Source organism: Dromiciops gliroides, chromosome 3 (genome assembly GCF_019393635.1).
Source record: "Dromiciops gliroides isolate mDroGli1 chromosome 3, mDroGli1.pri, whole genome shotgun sequence".
Lineage (NCBI taxonomy): Eukaryota > Metazoa > Chordata > Mammalia > Microbiotheria > Microbiotheriidae > Dromiciops > Dromiciops gliroides.
In genome coordinates this window covers 441,778,479-441,795,852 of record NC_057863.1, presented here as the reverse complement: position 1 = coordinate 441,795,852, position 17,374 = coordinate 441,778,479, and the positions used below count along the sequence as shown (strand labels likewise).

The 17,374-nt window shown below is 37.5% G+C and overlaps 1 protein-coding gene across 1 annotated transcript in view; it reads left to right on the top strand.

The window, feature by feature from the left end:
• Window positions 1-17,374, top strand: part of ITGA6 (integrin subunit alpha 6) — a 99,683-nt gene that overhangs the window by 70,226 nt on the left and 12,083 nt on the right. Inside the window, 15 exon segments of the mRNA XM_043997948.1 lie at window positions 2,541-2,734; window positions 2,869-2,957; window positions 3,604-3,722; window positions 6,116-6,214; window positions 7,038-7,099; window positions 12,278-12,438; window positions 12,601-12,744; window positions 14,602-14,717; window positions 14,827-14,886; window positions 14,888-15,018; window positions 15,143-15,225; window positions 15,328-15,407; window positions 15,560-15,637; window positions 15,726-15,828; window positions 16,944-17,117. Coding sequence (XP_043853883.1) covers window positions 2,541-2,734; window positions 2,869-2,957; window positions 3,604-3,722; window positions 6,116-6,214; window positions 7,038-7,099; window positions 12,278-12,438; window positions 12,601-12,744; window positions 14,602-14,717; window positions 14,827-14,886; window positions 14,888-15,018; window positions 15,143-15,225; window positions 15,328-15,407; window positions 15,560-15,637; window positions 15,726-15,828; window positions 16,944-17,117 — 1,693 coding nt within the window.

The following is a 17,374-nucleotide window of genomic DNA, read 5'->3' as shown; positions in this document are numbered from 1 at the left end:
GAGGACACCTAGGAGTTTGGGGCAGGGGGTGAGGGCAGGGAAGGATCAGGAAAGGCTATGGTGCTTGAAGGAAAAGGGGACTCCTACATATGGTGGAGCTGAGAGAGTGTGTTCCAAGCATGGAAGACAGCCAGTACAAAGAAAAAGAGATGGGAGATGGAGAGACACCTGGGAGGGACAGAGAGAGGATTAGTTTTGCTGGATTTAAGAGTTGGGAATGTTTGGAAATATAATGGGGCCAAGCTGTGGAAGGGTTTCTATTTTGTCCTAGAGGCAGTAGTAGGAAGGAAACATGTAGATGGTGAGTAGTAGAAGGTCATGGTCAGTACTTTGGCAGTAGTGTATAGAATGGATTGGGGTTGTGGGAAATTCCAAGTAGGTAGACCAGTTGGAGGCTGGTACACTAACCCAAGTGAGAGGTGATGAGGGCCTGAACTGAAAGGGTAGCTCTGTGAGTGGAGAGAGGGAATCAGATACAAGAGGTGCTGTGAAGGTAGAAATGGCAAGATCTGGCAATTTATGGGATATGTGGGATAAGGGGGAGTAAGGTATTGAAGATAATGCTGGGGTTACAAACCTGGGAGGCTGGAAGGATGGTGTTGCCTTTGCCAGAAATAGGGAATTTTAGAACAGCAGAGGATTTGGGAGAAAGATAATGAGTTCAATTTCAAGACATTTTAGCTCTTTAAGGGCAAAAACGGTTTGATTTTTGTCTTTATATTCTTTGTGTGTGTGTGTGGCAATTGGGGTTAAGTGACCTGCCCAGGGTCACACAGCTAGTAAGTGTTAAGTGTCTGAGGCCAGATTTGAACTCAGATCCTCCTAACTCCAGGGCCGGTGCTCTATCCACTGCACCACCCAGCTGCCCCTTGTCTTTATATTCTTAGTACTTAGTGTACAGTATCCTGTGCATTGTAATTACATTTAAAAGATTTGTTATCATATTTATCTTTCTATAAATATTGACTATCTCTTCAACTGGATTTTAGATCTTTGGAGGGCAAAGACTGTGTCATATATCTCTCTGAATTCACCCGTGCCGGTCACAGTGCTATAATACAATTTTTTTCTTTTTTTCTTTTACTTCTTTTTTTTTTGCTATAATGCAATTTTAAAAAATTAAAACCAACAAATATTCATTAAGCATTTACTAAAGGCCTCTGGCACTCACTTCCCAAGGCTGGTTTCTAATCTCAATCATGTGAAACTTCTTTCTCCAAAGTAGGCAGTGCTCTATTAATTGTCAAATCCGATAGTTTTTCCAGACCTCAGCCTTCTTAAACCATCTGCTGCATTTCACACAATTGACCACGCTTTCCTTCTGGATACTGTGCTTGCTCTGGGTTCCCATACCACCCATTTCCTGGATCATCATCCATATCATATTCCTGAGTTGTGTATATACTCCAGGGTTCTGTTTTTCAGCCTCCTTTTCCCTCCACACAATTTCTCTTGGTAACCTCATCAGCATCCATGGCTTTAACTGTCATTTCTATGCAGATGACTCACAGATATGTATATATCTAGCCCCATTCTCTCCCCCAAGTCCCACATGACCAGTTTGCCATTGGACATTTATAAATTGGATGTCCCAGAAACATCTCAAACTCAACATATCCAAAACTGAACTCATTATATTTTTTCCTTACTTCAGCTCCTCATCACCTTTCACAGGTTAGTGTAACAGCCTCTCGACTGATCTCTCTATCTCAAGCCTTTCACAACTCCAATCAGTCTTACAGACAGCTGTTGAAGTGATTTTCCTTCAATACAAATCTAACCATGTAATTTATCTATTCCATTAATCCCAGTCGCTTCCTATTGCCTCTGGTTTAAAATAAAAACTCTTCTGTTTGGCTCATAAATCCTTTCATTTTGTCTCTAACAGATCTTTCCAACCTCATTGAACATTCCTTTCTTTCTTGGACTCTGTGGTCTAGCCAATTGGCTCCCCTTTTTCTTCCTCACACATTATTCTCCACCTCACATCTCCAAGGCTCTGTTCTTTGGCCTTCTTATCCATAATAATGATAAGAACTATCAGTGATTTCTAGGAATTTTAAAGACTTCAGAAGGAAAATATCTAATCTGGTTAGCATTTACATCCTCTCTCTAAGAATTGGGGTGCAATCCTCAGGAGATTTTGATTAAACCAAGATTCCTAAATTCTCTCTTACATGAATTGAGACACCATGAAGAAACTCAGTATGAGAGTTAACCCAGGACCAAAATTTCTTGTCCTATATAATAGCTACCTTTTCAGGTATCTCAAGAACTGGACCAGATTCTTAGGTATGAGCCAAAACATAGGATGATTTCCTGCTTCCTCTGAACCGAGAGTACTTCTTTGACACACCATTTCTTTCAGATATAGTCTTCAATATTTAATTTGATGACTAGAGTGATTTTGGACTTACCTCTGTGCTGTTGATGACAAGCCAACCATGCATCTTAGCCATATGGGTAGGAGCCTTATACCCCTAAACTTTCAAGCATTTTGACCTAATCATATATAATTCTTCCCCTTATTATATTTGAAGCTGGCAAGATATAGTGATTGGAGCACCGCAGTATTTTGATAGAAATGGAGAAGTTGGGGGTGCTGTGTACGTCTACATTAATCAGCAAGGCAAATGGAATAATGTCAAGCCAATTCGCCTTAATGGAACCAAAGATTCTATGTTTGGCATTGCAGTCGAAAACATCGGTGATATTAATCAAGATGGATACCCAGGTGAGACAATGGATGATGACATGTTGATGGTCTGAATGTTAAAATGGTAACTAGCATGTCTAAAATTTTATAAAAATGTTTGTTTGTGACTTTTGAAAATGTAAATGCCTGTCAAACTGTTATGTCATCAACAGATATTGCAGTTGGAGCACCTTACGATGATTTGGGGAAGGTTTTTATCTATCATGGCTCTCCAAGTGGAATAAATACCAAACCAACACAGGTGATTCAATATCATTGACCATTTATTTCAAATTTGGTTTTGTGCCACAATATAAAATTCTTAGATCTAAACTGAATTTTTTTTATTTGGGAAATATCTGGGAAATTTTCCTCTGGAGACAAACTCTATGACCTATTTATTTTAATTTTAAAATATTATAAATTAATAGCTAGAGATCAAAATAATCCCAAAAGAGGAATAGTTTTGACCATACAGCCTTTCTGAATTTTCCAAAGTAACCCTCTAAACCAGGATTTCCTTCTACAGCCATACTAAATGCAGATTTCGGCTTGTATCCACCAAGGTGGAATGAAGTGGAGAATTATTGCAATTACCTGGATGATTCAAGCCCTCAAAACTGCTATTAAGGAAAATGAGAGCTTTTTAAAAAAAATTGAATTATCCAGACTAGCTTTGTACATGGAACAAGCTAATCAGATAATTACACACTTCTCCTGTGTAGATGCAACATAAATTGGAAACCTTGGATGAACTAAAATACTTGAACTTTGGGAATATAAATTGGGGTGCTTGTAGATGAACTTTAAAGGAACATGTGCCAAAAGAAATTTTGTATTTCTTTTTCAAAACGTGACTAAAAAGTTCATTTGAATAATCTAGTATTCTGTTCACTTTCTCATTTTAGGTTCTTAAGGGTAACTCTCCGTACTTTGGCTACTCAATTGCAGGAAATATGGACCTTGATAGAAATTCCTACCCTGATGTTGCCATTGGCTCACTTTCAGATTCAGTGTCAATTTTCAGGTACATGTGTGTCTCTAATTAATCACACAAATTGACATTTTTAAATGACATATTTTAAATGATAATTCAGATTGAAATTCTAAAAGCTTTGTGTTTGTGCTGCAAAGGCAAATATTGTTTTTTTAATTAATTTTGAAGATGTTCTTTGGCTTTGAGAGTTACTTAGGTTTTAAAGAAAAACCAAAAAGCAATTTTCTAATACTGTAAATGTTTCAGTACTTCAGCAGTCTGCTATTTCATTAGCATGAGAACACATTCCATGGATGAGCTCCCAATCCATTTATAAATTGGTAGAACCAGAGAATCATAAGCTTTTCTGCATCACAGATCCCGTTGGTGGTCTGGTGAAGCCAATGGATCCCTTCTCAGAGTAATATATTTCAATAATTGAAGAAAATGCCAAATGTCATTTAGAGGCACAGTGGATAAGAATACTGGGCCTGGAGTCAGAAAGACTCCTCTTCCTCAGTTCCAGTCTGTCCTCAGACACCTACTAGCCATGTGACCCTGGGCAAGTCACTTCATACTGCTTGATCCATTCCTGCCTCCTCCACACATACTCTACATTCCAGTGACACTGGCCTTGCTGTCCCACGTAGCATTGGGTCTGACTCTTGGCATCTTCTTACTGGCTTCCCCCTGACTGGAATGCTCTTGCTCCTTGCCTCTGCCCCCCAGCTTCCCTAACTTACTTAAAGACTCAGCTCAGATTCTACTGAGTGAAATGCCTTTCCCAGTCTCATTTTCCCCTTTCTCCTCTCCCCCTTCTGACTCTCCTGCTGGTGTCTTCCCTCTGAGAGTACCTCCCATTTGTATTGTAGCTACCTTATTTGTCTGTAGTTGTTTGTGTGATATCTCTTCCATTAGAATGTGAACTTCTTGAGGGCAAAGAATGTGTTTTTGCCTTTCTTTGTATCCTCAGAACATAACACAGTGTCTGGGACATAGTAGACAGTCTGTCGGTACTTGTTATTGGACCTAGCCTCTATTGTAAGCATGGTTGACTGTGCTCTATGTGCCTAGCCTTTGAGAACCCAGGGCTGGTTCCTTACCATGCTCAGGTGTGAGAATTATGCCTTAGTAGAGGTCTATAGTAAAACCTGAATCATATTAGATTAATTGGGGGAAAGAACATTTAACGAAGTAATAAATTTTCTGAATTAAAGAATATTTTTAATAGAAATGTAGTGTAAAACTTTGACTATACAGAAAATAGCTACCCAGAATCCCTCAGCTTCTAGAATGACTTTAAACCTGAAAGTGGGTGGGTACACGTGCGCGCGTGCGCGCGCGCGCACACACACACACACACACAGCCTAATTATTTTACAAGTGAAGAAGCAGCCCCTCCCTGAGTACTTGGCAACTAAGGAACACATCTGGAGAAGAGGGAGAGAAGACAAAGGATCCAAAAAAGAGAAGAATGGAGGGAGGAGGAAAGTGGTGGTGGTGGCCATGATTAGAAGTGGCATCGGGGGTGGTGAGTGGCAGACACCAGCAGTGATGAAGAGAAAGAATAGTTCTGTAGTCTGGGAGAGCAAGCAGCCACCCACACCTCAGGACATCATCTTTGGGCTGGTGTGCTCGGATGTCACAGTGAACGCACCTGTTCCATTGCCATCTCCAGGGCTCAGCTGTGTTGTCTTTCCTGCTGCGCTAATCGTAGGCCCCTTCTTGTGACATGGATTCCAGTCTTTCTCTAGAGAAACAGAAAGGGCAGAGGAATAAAAATTGTGCTAATCACAAAAAAAAGAGAAACATGGACATCTGTTTATGTCTTGGAAAGGGTGAAAACAGGAAAATATTGATAGATCAGTAGAGAGTGAGCATCAACCCTTTGTGATATCAGAGCTGAGACAGAACAGCTGTTAAAATAATTTGCCAAAGAATTTAGGGGTTTTTCTTCTTTTTGAAGAAATCAAATCCTTGAAGCTAAAATGCCTGTTATCAGTTACCTTCAACTTAAATTGCCTTTAACACTTCAACACATGATTCATCAGACTGAGAGAGGCAGCATGGAAGAAATCAGGGAACTATAGCCTGTGGGCCACATCCAGCCTACAGCTGTTCTCCCCCCTCCCCTAAGCTGTAGTTTACCACCTTATTGTATAATAAAAAGAAAACTAGATTTGGAGTCAGAAGACCTGTCTTGAAGGTCTGGCTTCTCCTACTTGGTACTTGGGTGAGTCAAGGTAAGTCACTTATCCTACCTGGGCTTCAGTATCCTCACATGTAAAATATAAGGATTGAGTTCTAAGTCCTGGCATTCCAAACTTCCCTGCTGTGTGGTGTATGCCTGACCTTCACAGGGTACAAGGCAATTTGAGGAGGAAGTTCAAGGTGAAAGCCAGCAGAATTCTGAGTGTGTTCTCTTGTTTCTTCCTGGATTCTAGATCTCGACCAGTGATCAACATCCTGAAAACAGTCACAGTAACACCTAACAGAATTGATCTAAGACAGAAAATGGCCTGTGATGCACCGAGTGGAATATGGTAAGATGGATAGTCGTGTGCCATGGGCTTGCTTCTGTCTGTTCTGTCCTGCTTTGGGAAGGATCAGCACCTTCTGTCAGACTGACTTTGTATTTGTATATGCATATGTGCAATATTGCATCTTCCTGTGAATTTTAATTTCCTTTATTGGCATACTTTGATACTGCAATGACAGTATTTCTCAAAATTCCACAAGCAAGCACAAGATGTGCTGGGGCATGGAAAGAAGAAACCTTGTATTATCCTTAGGTGGAGCAAAGGATAGAGCCATGGACCAGGAGCCAGGATAGACCTGAGTTCAAATCCTACCTCAGACACTTACTAGCTGTGTGGACCTGGGAAAATGCTTTAGCCCATTTTTGCCTTACTTTCCTCAGTTGTAAAATGAAGATATTAATAATAGTTGCTTCTGAGAGTTTTAGAGACAGCTAGGTGGTACCATGGATAGTGCACTGGACCTAGAGCCCAGAAGACATGAGTTCAAATTCTGCCTCAGACACTTGTTAGTTGTCTGGTGTTGGGCAACTCACTTAACCTCTGTCTGCCTCAGTTTTCTCAGTTGTAAAATAGGGATAATAATAGCACTTACCCTCCAGGGTTATTGTAAGAATAAAAGGAGGTAATCTTTGTAAGGTGTTTTGTAACATTCAGAGTAATATGTAAATGCTAACTATTATTATTATTCTCCTAAACAGTCTTAATGAGTCATCCTTTTTAAAAAAAAAAAACTAATTTGGAGATATGTGAAAAAAAAAGTTTTTAACTGATTTATCCCACCATGATAAGGCATTTATTAAAGAATTATTTGCTTGATTTTATACAGCCTGAAGGTTAAAGCCTGTTTTGAATACACTGCCAGGCCCAGTAATTACAATCCTTCAATATGTAAGTACCCGAGACTGTATATATGTATATATTCTTTGAATGTATGTTTAAAGAAGTTTCTTTCAAGTTGGAGAGCTTCAAAAATTCTAGAAAAAATACAGCTGTGGCAAGCAAAAGAAATTTCAGGGGTAAAGTGCTTTTTATTAGAGGCCATGAGACGGTGTAATGAGATCAACAGAGGACTTGGCATCAGGAAGACTTGAGTTCACATCTTGCCTCAGATACTTTTTAGCTGTATGACCCTAGGCAAATCACTTCTGTAGGTCTCAGTTTCCAATAAAAAGAAAATAGTAGCACCTACCTCTCAGGGTTATTGTGATGATAAAGTGTTTTACATATATTATATATTAAATTTATATTTATTTAATAATGATCTATTATACATTGTGATTAATAATCGATATCTGTTTATATTACATATTTAATAAACTTTTAGGGTACTGTATGAACATCATTATTATTATTATTATTATATGAGTATGCCTAGTTCTCCCTCCTTCTTTAAAAAAATATAACAGCACATATCTTAGAACCAAATAGTAGAAGAAAACCTTCACTATAGGTTCTCCAAAGTAAATCAGTTAATACCAGGATATATATATATATATATATATATGTGTGTACACACGTACACATACACACACGTATATGTATGCATACACAAATATACACACATACATTTATGTGTATACATACCCTGGGTTACTTATCTAGTGCCTCCCCTCACCCCCACATTCTTCCATGGGCTGAAGGACATAAGCACCACCAATTCTTTTCCTTGCTCATCCATTAAAAGGACAGATATTCTACCTCTTTGAACAACCTAAATTCACTTCTTCCACAAGTGTTTGAGAGTCTTAACTGTAAATTTTTGCTGATAAAATGTTATAAGAATTTTTGATAGGATGAAAGTTTCCCCTTTTTTGTAGTACATTTAGTTACTGAATTTGGTCCTTGATTCGATGTGGTGGCACACCTCACTTTTATTTGAAGCACATTAGGCAAAGACAGGTCTTTATGGTAACATAACATCCCTATGAGACTTCCAGTGAGCGACCTCATTGGTTGGCTGCATAGTTGAGGCAAATATGTAGGAATTTAAAGGCAAATTAAATGGGTATTTAAAACCCCAAGGTGAGAAGATAAGAGTTTAAGAATTTTTGTACTGGGTCCAATTTATGAATTGTTCAGTCTAATCTTTTGATACATGTCCTAGGGACGTGATTGTTCTCTAATATACCACTCCCCAAAAGGTTAGGTATATACCTACAGGATAACTCTAGTTTTCATGAACAAATCCTATTGCGTATCTCCCCTCCACTAATTTATCTAAATCCACTTACATTTTTTAGCTTGTTCTACTTTTAGGAGTAGGAATGGGAAAGATAATTATTTCAGTGAACTTACTGGCTACTGTGTAGAATAGTTACCCTCCCACCTATCCCCTTTCCCTCAAATTTACTCCTCTCAAGCTTCAAGGGATGTCCTTTGGTACATTCTAGATTTTTGTGAAATTTGTGTTTACCTAATTTACACAGCCCCAGATTATATACACTTTGATCATATGTTTCCTCTTAGCCTCTAGCCATACAGATGAATTAATGAGTCACTCAGCAAGCACTTATGAAGTAGTGTGCCAGGCACAGTGATGGGTGCTGGGGATTCAAAGAAAAAAATGATACAGTTCTTGCCCTCGAGAAGTTTGCATTCTATTAGGGAAGACAACATGTCAAGATAATAGGCAGCCCCAGGGGCAGCTAGGTGGCACAATGGATAAAGCACTGGCCCTGGGTTCAGGAGGACCTGAGTTCAAATTCGGCCTCAGACACTTGACACTTATTAGCTGTGTGACCTTCGGCAAGTCACTTAACCCCCATTGCCCTGCCCTCCAAAAAGATAATAGGCAACCTTAATTGGTTTCTGCTCATTTCCCTTGAGACTTTACCTAGTTGCCTTGAAAAGCAAGTGCCTTTCTCTGGATTGTCTCCAGTTCCATTAGGTCTTTCTCATTATCCTTTGAGTCTTGCATTTGGTATTGCAAGTGCAGGTGCACTGTGACTTTGTTTGAGAGTAGTACACTGATTTCCTTTTAATCTTACTTGTAATACTCTCCTTAATACTGCCCAGTGTTCTCTTAGCCTGCTTGCCAGAACTTAAGCTCATATATACAAGGAATGGTCTGCAATGGATTTGAGTGTAGTTAGGATTTTTTTTTTAACCAACATGAATTATTTTGTACTTCCTTATTTGAAAAATCACATATCCTTTACCATTCTTTGACTAGTTAAAGGAGGCAGAATGATACATACAGTAGAAAGAACACTTTGGTTTGGAATCAGAGAATTAGATTTTGAATTCCAACTCTATCATTACTATTGATGTGACTTTGGGCAAGAGACACTCCCTCATTATCTGTAAAGGGCATTGGACCAGATAATTTCAAAAATGCCTTCTTGTTCTAGACTAATGATCCTATGATGTTAAATCTTGTTAAAATTCTAGTGAGAGGGCAGGTAGGTGGTGCAATGGATAAAACACCGGCCCTGGATTCAGGAGGACCTGAGTTCAAATATGGCATCAGACACTTGACACTAGCTGTATGACCCTGGGCAAGTCACTTAACCCTCATTGCCCTGCAAAAACAAACAAACATACAAAAAATTCTAGTGAGAAATCGTTTTATGTAAAAAGGAAATCTATTCTTCAAAGCACTTAGTTGCTTCCTAGAAATGAACTATTTTAATCTTTGGAAGAATAAAGTATGGTAGGTTTTCACCATTATTTTATGAATTATCTACAATGCCTTGCATTTGTGTGACTAGTCTCAATCAAATATTTATTGAATGCCTGAAATATAGATTTATTTTTATCTGTGTGTTTTATATTTGGATATATGTATATATATTAACCTTTTTCAGGGGATATTCAGAGATTACCTGCTATTCATGGAAATCCCATAGTATTAAAAAAATTCAACTCAATTAGAAAAATGTATGCAAAGCTATAAAAATTAATAGTTAATCGCCCCTCCCTGTATTTGAAAGAAAATATGAACTGGTGTGTGGCAGGGAAGTTTTTATTGCACAGGCCTTAAATGTACTAATCCACTTTTACAGATACTCATTATTTAGTTTTAATGAATCTTCTACTTGGCTTGCTCTCAAAAGGTCAGCCCAGAGATGGCTTGAAAATATTTTATGATGATGTAAACTGTCTGGAGGGTTAGTAAGGGTTAAAGTAGAACTTGGTACATAAATGGTTTTAATGCACCCAAACCCTTCCTGACTTTGTGCTTTGAGGGGCACTCAGCACGTAAGCCTTCATCTAGTTCATTTTAATGTTTGCAGGTCACTGATAAATGGATAATGTCAAGATTGTGGAGTGCCTTAAAATGGGGAGCACTCCATTTGGCAGCTCTGACATTTAGGACTTCTTCAGATGGACGCAGAAATGCCTACTGTTGAAACAATATGTCAGTGTCTCTAAATTTTGGTCTTGCCTATCTCTCTGTGTAGAAATAGTATCAGTTGCAAGGAGAGAGATCCACATAGCTGTGGAAGTTGTGTGTGTGTGTGTGTGTGTGTGTGTGTGTGTGTGTGTGTAGGTTCATATGTGTGTCTTAAGACTTAGAACTAGTTATCATTACTGTTTTTAACATATGGTATGGCAGAAAGAGCGCTGGCTGAAGTCAGTGGACCTGGGTTTAAAATCCCACCCCTGCGATGCTTACAACCTCTCTGATCTTAGGCAAATCATTTAACTTCTCTGGTCCTCAGTTACTTCATCTGTAAAATAAGCAGATTAGAATAAACAGCCTCTGAGGTCTCTTCCAATCTAAAATCTATGATTTTATGATCCCATAAGAACAACTGGGCCAAAAGGTGGTTCCCTTTCCCCTTCTCGACGCCTCTTCCCTGTCTGATTCACGGTGTAAACCTGGGCAAATTACTTTATTTTCCCAGGTCTGTTTCTTTAAAATGAAGTGATTGAATTCATATTATCAGTGCCAATAACAATAATAACTAATATTAATAATAACCACATTATTAAACCTAGCTTACCTCTGAGCTATTCCTCTTTCTGGTCAGTTACCATTTCCTGAGTGAATTCAAGTTAATTTACGGTAGTCAAAGAAACCTAATGGAACAAGTTTGCTGTTTGGGAGTAGGATGGGTGGGAAATGCATCCCAAAGTCAAATACAAACAATATTTCAACTATCTGTGTCGTGTAAAGAAGCAGTCTGGGTTCAAAGCCTATGACCGATGTTTACTATCTTTCTTTTTTTTTGACGCTTACTATCTGTATGACCTTAGACAAGTCACAGTTTTTAAATTGGACCACAATTTTATCAGCTGTAAAATGAAGGGAGTTGGACTAGGTGAAGTCTGAGGTTACTTTTAGCTCTAGCTCTATGATTCTCTATTTTAGAGACCACATAAATAGAGATGATCAAATATTATTTGTAATATCAATATCTACCTCAGAATAACTGTGTGTAGGAAACTTGTCAATGGAAGCTTTTCATCATTATAGGCACATTACATTGACAAAAGAACTACAGTTATAATTGTTTTTAGAAGTCAATTCCATCATCAAAAGACTACTTCATAACTGTAAATCTTTGTATAAAAATGCAACCAGTATGAAAGAACTGGCCTCATAAATTTTTTTCCCACCACTGTAGTGCTTTTGTTTTGTCTTGTCTTGTTTTTAATCTTTTTTTTTAGACAACCATCTACTTGATGAGCTTTAGATATTCACCTACCTATAGGCAGTGGAATATTTCTACTTTTTGAAGAGAACTTTGACCCCCATTTAGCCCTAGAATTCTATGATTGGCTGTAATCACATCAGCCACAAACTAACAGAAAATACAACGCTGTAGAATTTTGGGTTGTTCTTGAACACCCTCGGGTGGCTTGAGTTGAAATTAATTTATAAATCATTAGATTTTGAATATTTAAATAAATCATTAGTAGGAAATATGATAAGGGGGAAAAATCACATTTCCACATTGAGTGGCAGGTTAGCCATCTTGGTAAATGGAAGAAAAATGTTTTTTCCTCTAAAGTTCAAAAAGAAAGGAGGTTTTAAAAGAACTCAAAATCTGCTCATATGTTTTGAGTCAATAAAAGTAAATGTTTCATAGTATCTCTTTACTTGTTGATTTTACTTAGCCATTGTGGGCACACTTGAAGCTGAAAGTCAGAGGAGGAAATCTGGCTTATCACCAAGAGTTCATTTTCCAAATCAAGCTTCTGAACCTAAGTCTTCCCATGCCTTGACTCTGAAAGGGCAGAAACAAAAAATGTGCATGGAGAGAACACTCTGGCTTCAGGTAAGGGATTAAGAGCTTAAGGAGGGAGGTTTAAGGCACTTATTTGACTTAAGAGGGGTTTTACAGTAGTATATACAGATTTTTTTGAAGTAGTAAATCGGTATACTTAAATTCAAAATGAAATATTCCTCAGAAATGTGGTGTTACTGTTATATTTTTCAGGAGAACATCAGAGATAAACTACGTCCCATTCCCATAACAGCTTCAGTGGAAATCCAAGAACCGAGTTCACGGAGGCGAGTGAATTCACTTCCAGAACTTCTTCCAATTCTGAATTCAAATGAACCCCAAATGGTGACCTCAGAGGTAAATTTGCCTGACTCCCCATCATGGCAGAGGTTTTTTCCTACAGTGTTAAACAATCTAGTAAAATGTCTTCCCGAGGGTATAACTAGAATGTGACTAGATTGAGACGATGTTCCTTTATGTGAACACGTAACATTTACATGTGTTACATATTCACTATATGTTACATGTTAAACTCAACCAATTATAATCTAAGCAAATAATGACAAGAAAAATAATCTCTGCTTCTAGAGTACAAATAATTGCCTAAATTTCTTAGTAATTTGGAAAAATCACCATCTCACTGATCTTTCAAACAAAAGCCATGTGCATGTTTGTTAATATATGTACATATTACATATATACATTTACTGTAGCAGCTGACACGTCTACTATTTACTCTTATCTCTAGTAATCTAGAAACTAACAGGGATCATAGATATAGCTATGGTTATAAATATCAGTATGTGTATATATGCACATACATGTATCTATGCATACATGTGTATATATACACACATCTATCTATATATTTATTTTTATATCTAATCTCCATGTATACACTCTTGTTTGACACCAATAAAATGATTTCTTTCCTTCTCCCCTCCCCCCCAGGTTAGGAAAGCATATAGATAATTATGTCTATAGTTTATAGTTATTATAGTATAGTATAGCATAGTATAGTATGGAGTTATAGTTTATAGGCTGAAATTATTTTTAATTGCCATTTTTTCATATTATAACCAACTAAGTTTATTATTTCTATAGAGTATATTGTGTATTTCTCCTGTCATAGTGTTTTTGTATGGAAGACCTTTTCTACCTTTGAAAAGTCACAAAACTGCTCTTGGTTGGTCTGGTTCTTATAATCAAGGGGCAAGTCTTACTGAGAAAGGGAAGTGATTACTTTAAGCTGTGATCAGCAAGAGGAAAGGGACAGTGTTATACACCGTTATATTATGTTAGAATTGGAGAAAGTCACAGTCTGAATTGTTAGAGAAACTGTACCAGGTTAGGAGTGGGACAGGGGAAGGGTTAGGAATTGATAGTGTGCAAGTTTAGAGAGGAGAGGATTCATTTATTTATCTCTTGCTGTCAGTAGGTTTATGTTCATGCTGGACACAGTCTCCCCTGTGACCTCTGCTGGTCTTGATGGATTTATTGGAGGTCACTCTCTCAGAGTGAATAGTAAAGGTGTAAGGTTTTTTGAAATCAGAGGCAGGTTAAATCTAAAGTTTGTACAATACCATAATGTGTAACACTGCCTCATAAACTCTTTGGACTGTTATTGAAAAGGATTTTTGTCACCTTTAGAACCCATTTCTAGCACATTTCTTTCTTTTTGGCAGAAGCCTCTCTCTCTGTAGGCTTCTGTCAAAAGCAAAGAGGAAGAAAACTTTGTTGTTGTTCAGTAGTTTTCAATAGTGTCTGACTCTTTGTGAAGAGTCAGTATGTTGGCAAAGATATTGGAATGGTTTGCCATCTCCTTCTCCAGCACATTTTATAGTTGAGGAAACTGAGGCAAACAAGATTAAGTGACTTGCCCAGGTTCACTCAGCTAGTAAGTTCCTGAAGCCAGATTTGAACTCTGGAAGATGAGTCTTTCTGACTCCGGGCCTGACACTCTATCCACTGTACCACAAGACAACTTAAACCATGATTTCTTCTTATGTAATTGGGGAAAAGTTATTAAATTGCTATTTACTATGTCCTTTCAGACCCAAGTGGGAATTGGATATGTCACAAAGGGTTTCTCCAAAGGTATTAGTTGTCATACCAGAATGTGAACATTATGAAAGAAGCCGTTCATTTACTTAGCCTTCTGTCTGTGTTTTTCTGAGTGATGTTAACTTACACTCATTTCTGTTTTTTCTTTAGGTCCAGTTCTTAAAAGAGGGATGCGGAGATGATAACATCTGTAATAGCAATCTGAAATTAGAGTACAGATTTTGTACACGAGATGGCAACCAAGACAAATTTTCTTATTTACCAATGTAAGAATCACTTTTGTAGCATTAGCATAAACTGTGACAAGGGCCATTTGATGAGGAAGGATTTCAAGTGTCTTGAGAATGATACTGTTGTCTCTCTGTCTTTTTATAGTCATGATGGCATTCCAGAGCTCGTTCTCAAAGATCAGAAGGATATTGCTTTAGAAATAACGGGACAATGGCCCATCAAACCCCAGGAATCCTACAAAAGATGGGGATGATGCCCATGAAGCCAAACTCATTGCTACTTTTCCTGATACCTTAACTTATTCTGCATACAGAGAACTAAGGGCTTTTCCTGTGAGTATCCTTAAAGACAAAAAGGGAGGAATAAAATGGGTATGTGTATTTCATATACACGCATAAATCTTTAGCATTTGATAGTTTGACCTAACCGTTTTTTATTTTTTATTTTTATACTTTCATAGGAAAGCAATTGAGTTGTGCCGCCAATGTAAATGGTTCCCAAGTAGACTGTGAACTTGGAAATCCCTTCAAGAGAAATTCCAATGTGGGTGCTTTTTTTTTTCCATTTTATTTTTTTTTAAATATCATTAAGATTTTGATAGATCAGATTCATGTTAATTGGCATACATGGGTTTCTCTTTTTTAGGTTACATTTTATTTGATTTTAAGTACAACAGAAGTCACCTTTGATACCACAGACCTGGATGTGAATCTGAAGTTGGAAACGTAAGATTTCTTTTTCCTCAGTCACTTTATTTAGCCTTGCACCATGAATGTGTAGGCCTTTATGAATTGCTTCTGATCTGACTCATGAAAGAAGTATAATTATAATGAAAAAAGTGTTAAAATAAAACCTCATTGTTTCCTTTTCACTTCAGAACAAGCAATCAAGATAATTTGGCTTCAATTACGGCTAAAGCTAAAGTGGTTATTGAACTGCTTTTGTCGGTCTCTGGGTAAGTGTTTGTATTTAGCATAACAAATCAATGTTTGAAAGAACCATTTACAATCTTTACTGAAACCCAGTGTTTTTTAATTTAACAGAGTTGCTAAACCTTCCCAGGTGTACTTTGGAGGTACTGTTGTTGGTGAGCAAGCTATGAAATCTGAAGATGATATTGGAAACTTAATAGAATATGAATTCAGGGTGAGTTATAGCAAATGTGTGTAAGATATTGTGTTCATATAAATCATTTCACTTTATTTTACTTGTCTCCCCATTGTCTACCAAATAAACTCCAGATTCCTTAGCCTGTTGTTCATTGTTATTCAGTATTTCAGTCATGTCTGACTCTTCATGAGCCCATTCGGGGTTTTCTTGGCAAAGATATTGGAGTAGTTTGCCATTTCTTTCTCCAGTTCATTTTATGGTTGAGGAACTGAGGCAACTTGTGATTATTTATACTAATGATAATTTTTTAAAAATATATTATTTGGTTTTGGAAGGGTAAATCTTTTTCAACAGGTTTCACCTTCCTATTTTTATTTTACTTAAGGAATATAAAAAGTGGATTATATTTTGTAAAACAATACTGACTGTCGTGGGAAAGGAGGCATGTTGGACAATAGCATTGAAGTGATTGGAAAATTCCCTGGGACTAGCTGTAGAGCAGATGATTCAATTGTCCAAATATCTGCTTGACTTTGTCCATATCATGTTGAATCATGCTGTAAAGTCATACATAGATTTTCCTTCCCTGTGACTAAAATCCTGAGCTCAGAAATATAGCAATTGCATATAGTGAAAGCCAGTTATAACATGCCTTATCTGTCATAGAGATGTCATTCCTGACCCGTGATAGCAGCAACATGAGGTGATCCCAATGGGCATTGTCGCATTTGAAGTTAATGGTGATAGGGGCAGCTAGGTGGCACAGCGAATAGAGGCACTGGCCCTGATTCAGGAGGACGACTGAGTTCAAATCTGGCCTTAGACACTTGACACTTACTAGCTGTATGACCCTGGGCAAGTCACTTAACCCCAATTGCCTCGCCAAAAAAATAAAAGAGTCAGTGAAGTTAATGGTGATGACCTGATTATACAGATACAGATCAGGAGACTAGTGTACTTTGCCCTTGTCCTCTGCATGAGCAAACATGGCCCCAGAATTTGTGCTTCCGATGCCTCTCTGTGCTCTCATTCAATTTTTGCATCAAATACTCTTGACATTTTCCACCTGCTCATGAATGGTAACTATTGCTGTAAATTTGCATTGAGAGAATTTACTCTGAGATAACATATGCATTTTTATTTCCAAATAGGTAATTAATTTAGGTAAACCTCTTAAAAATCTTGGCACAGCATCTCTAAACATTCAGTGGCCCAAAGAAATTAGCAATGGCAAATGGCTGCTTTATTTGATGAAAATAGAATCCAAAGGTTTGGAACAAATAAACTGTGAGCCACAAGATGAAATTAACTTTCTGGGACTAAAGGTATGTTAATAAGTTTTTTTCAGTTTAACGTCAATATGTCAGTGAAATGGGAGAAGTTTGCTTTTCATGCGTTCACCAAACTTTCCTGAAAAAATTGACAGAATAAATAACTTTGCCTTTCCTCCTTCCTCATATTTTTCCTTTTAGTTATGTTATCAAGTAAGAACGAAAAATTTTTAAGGTTAAATACCCAGTTCCAAAGGCTAGGACTGCCTTTACTTAGTACTCAATTCAATAAATGAAAACTTCTGAAATTT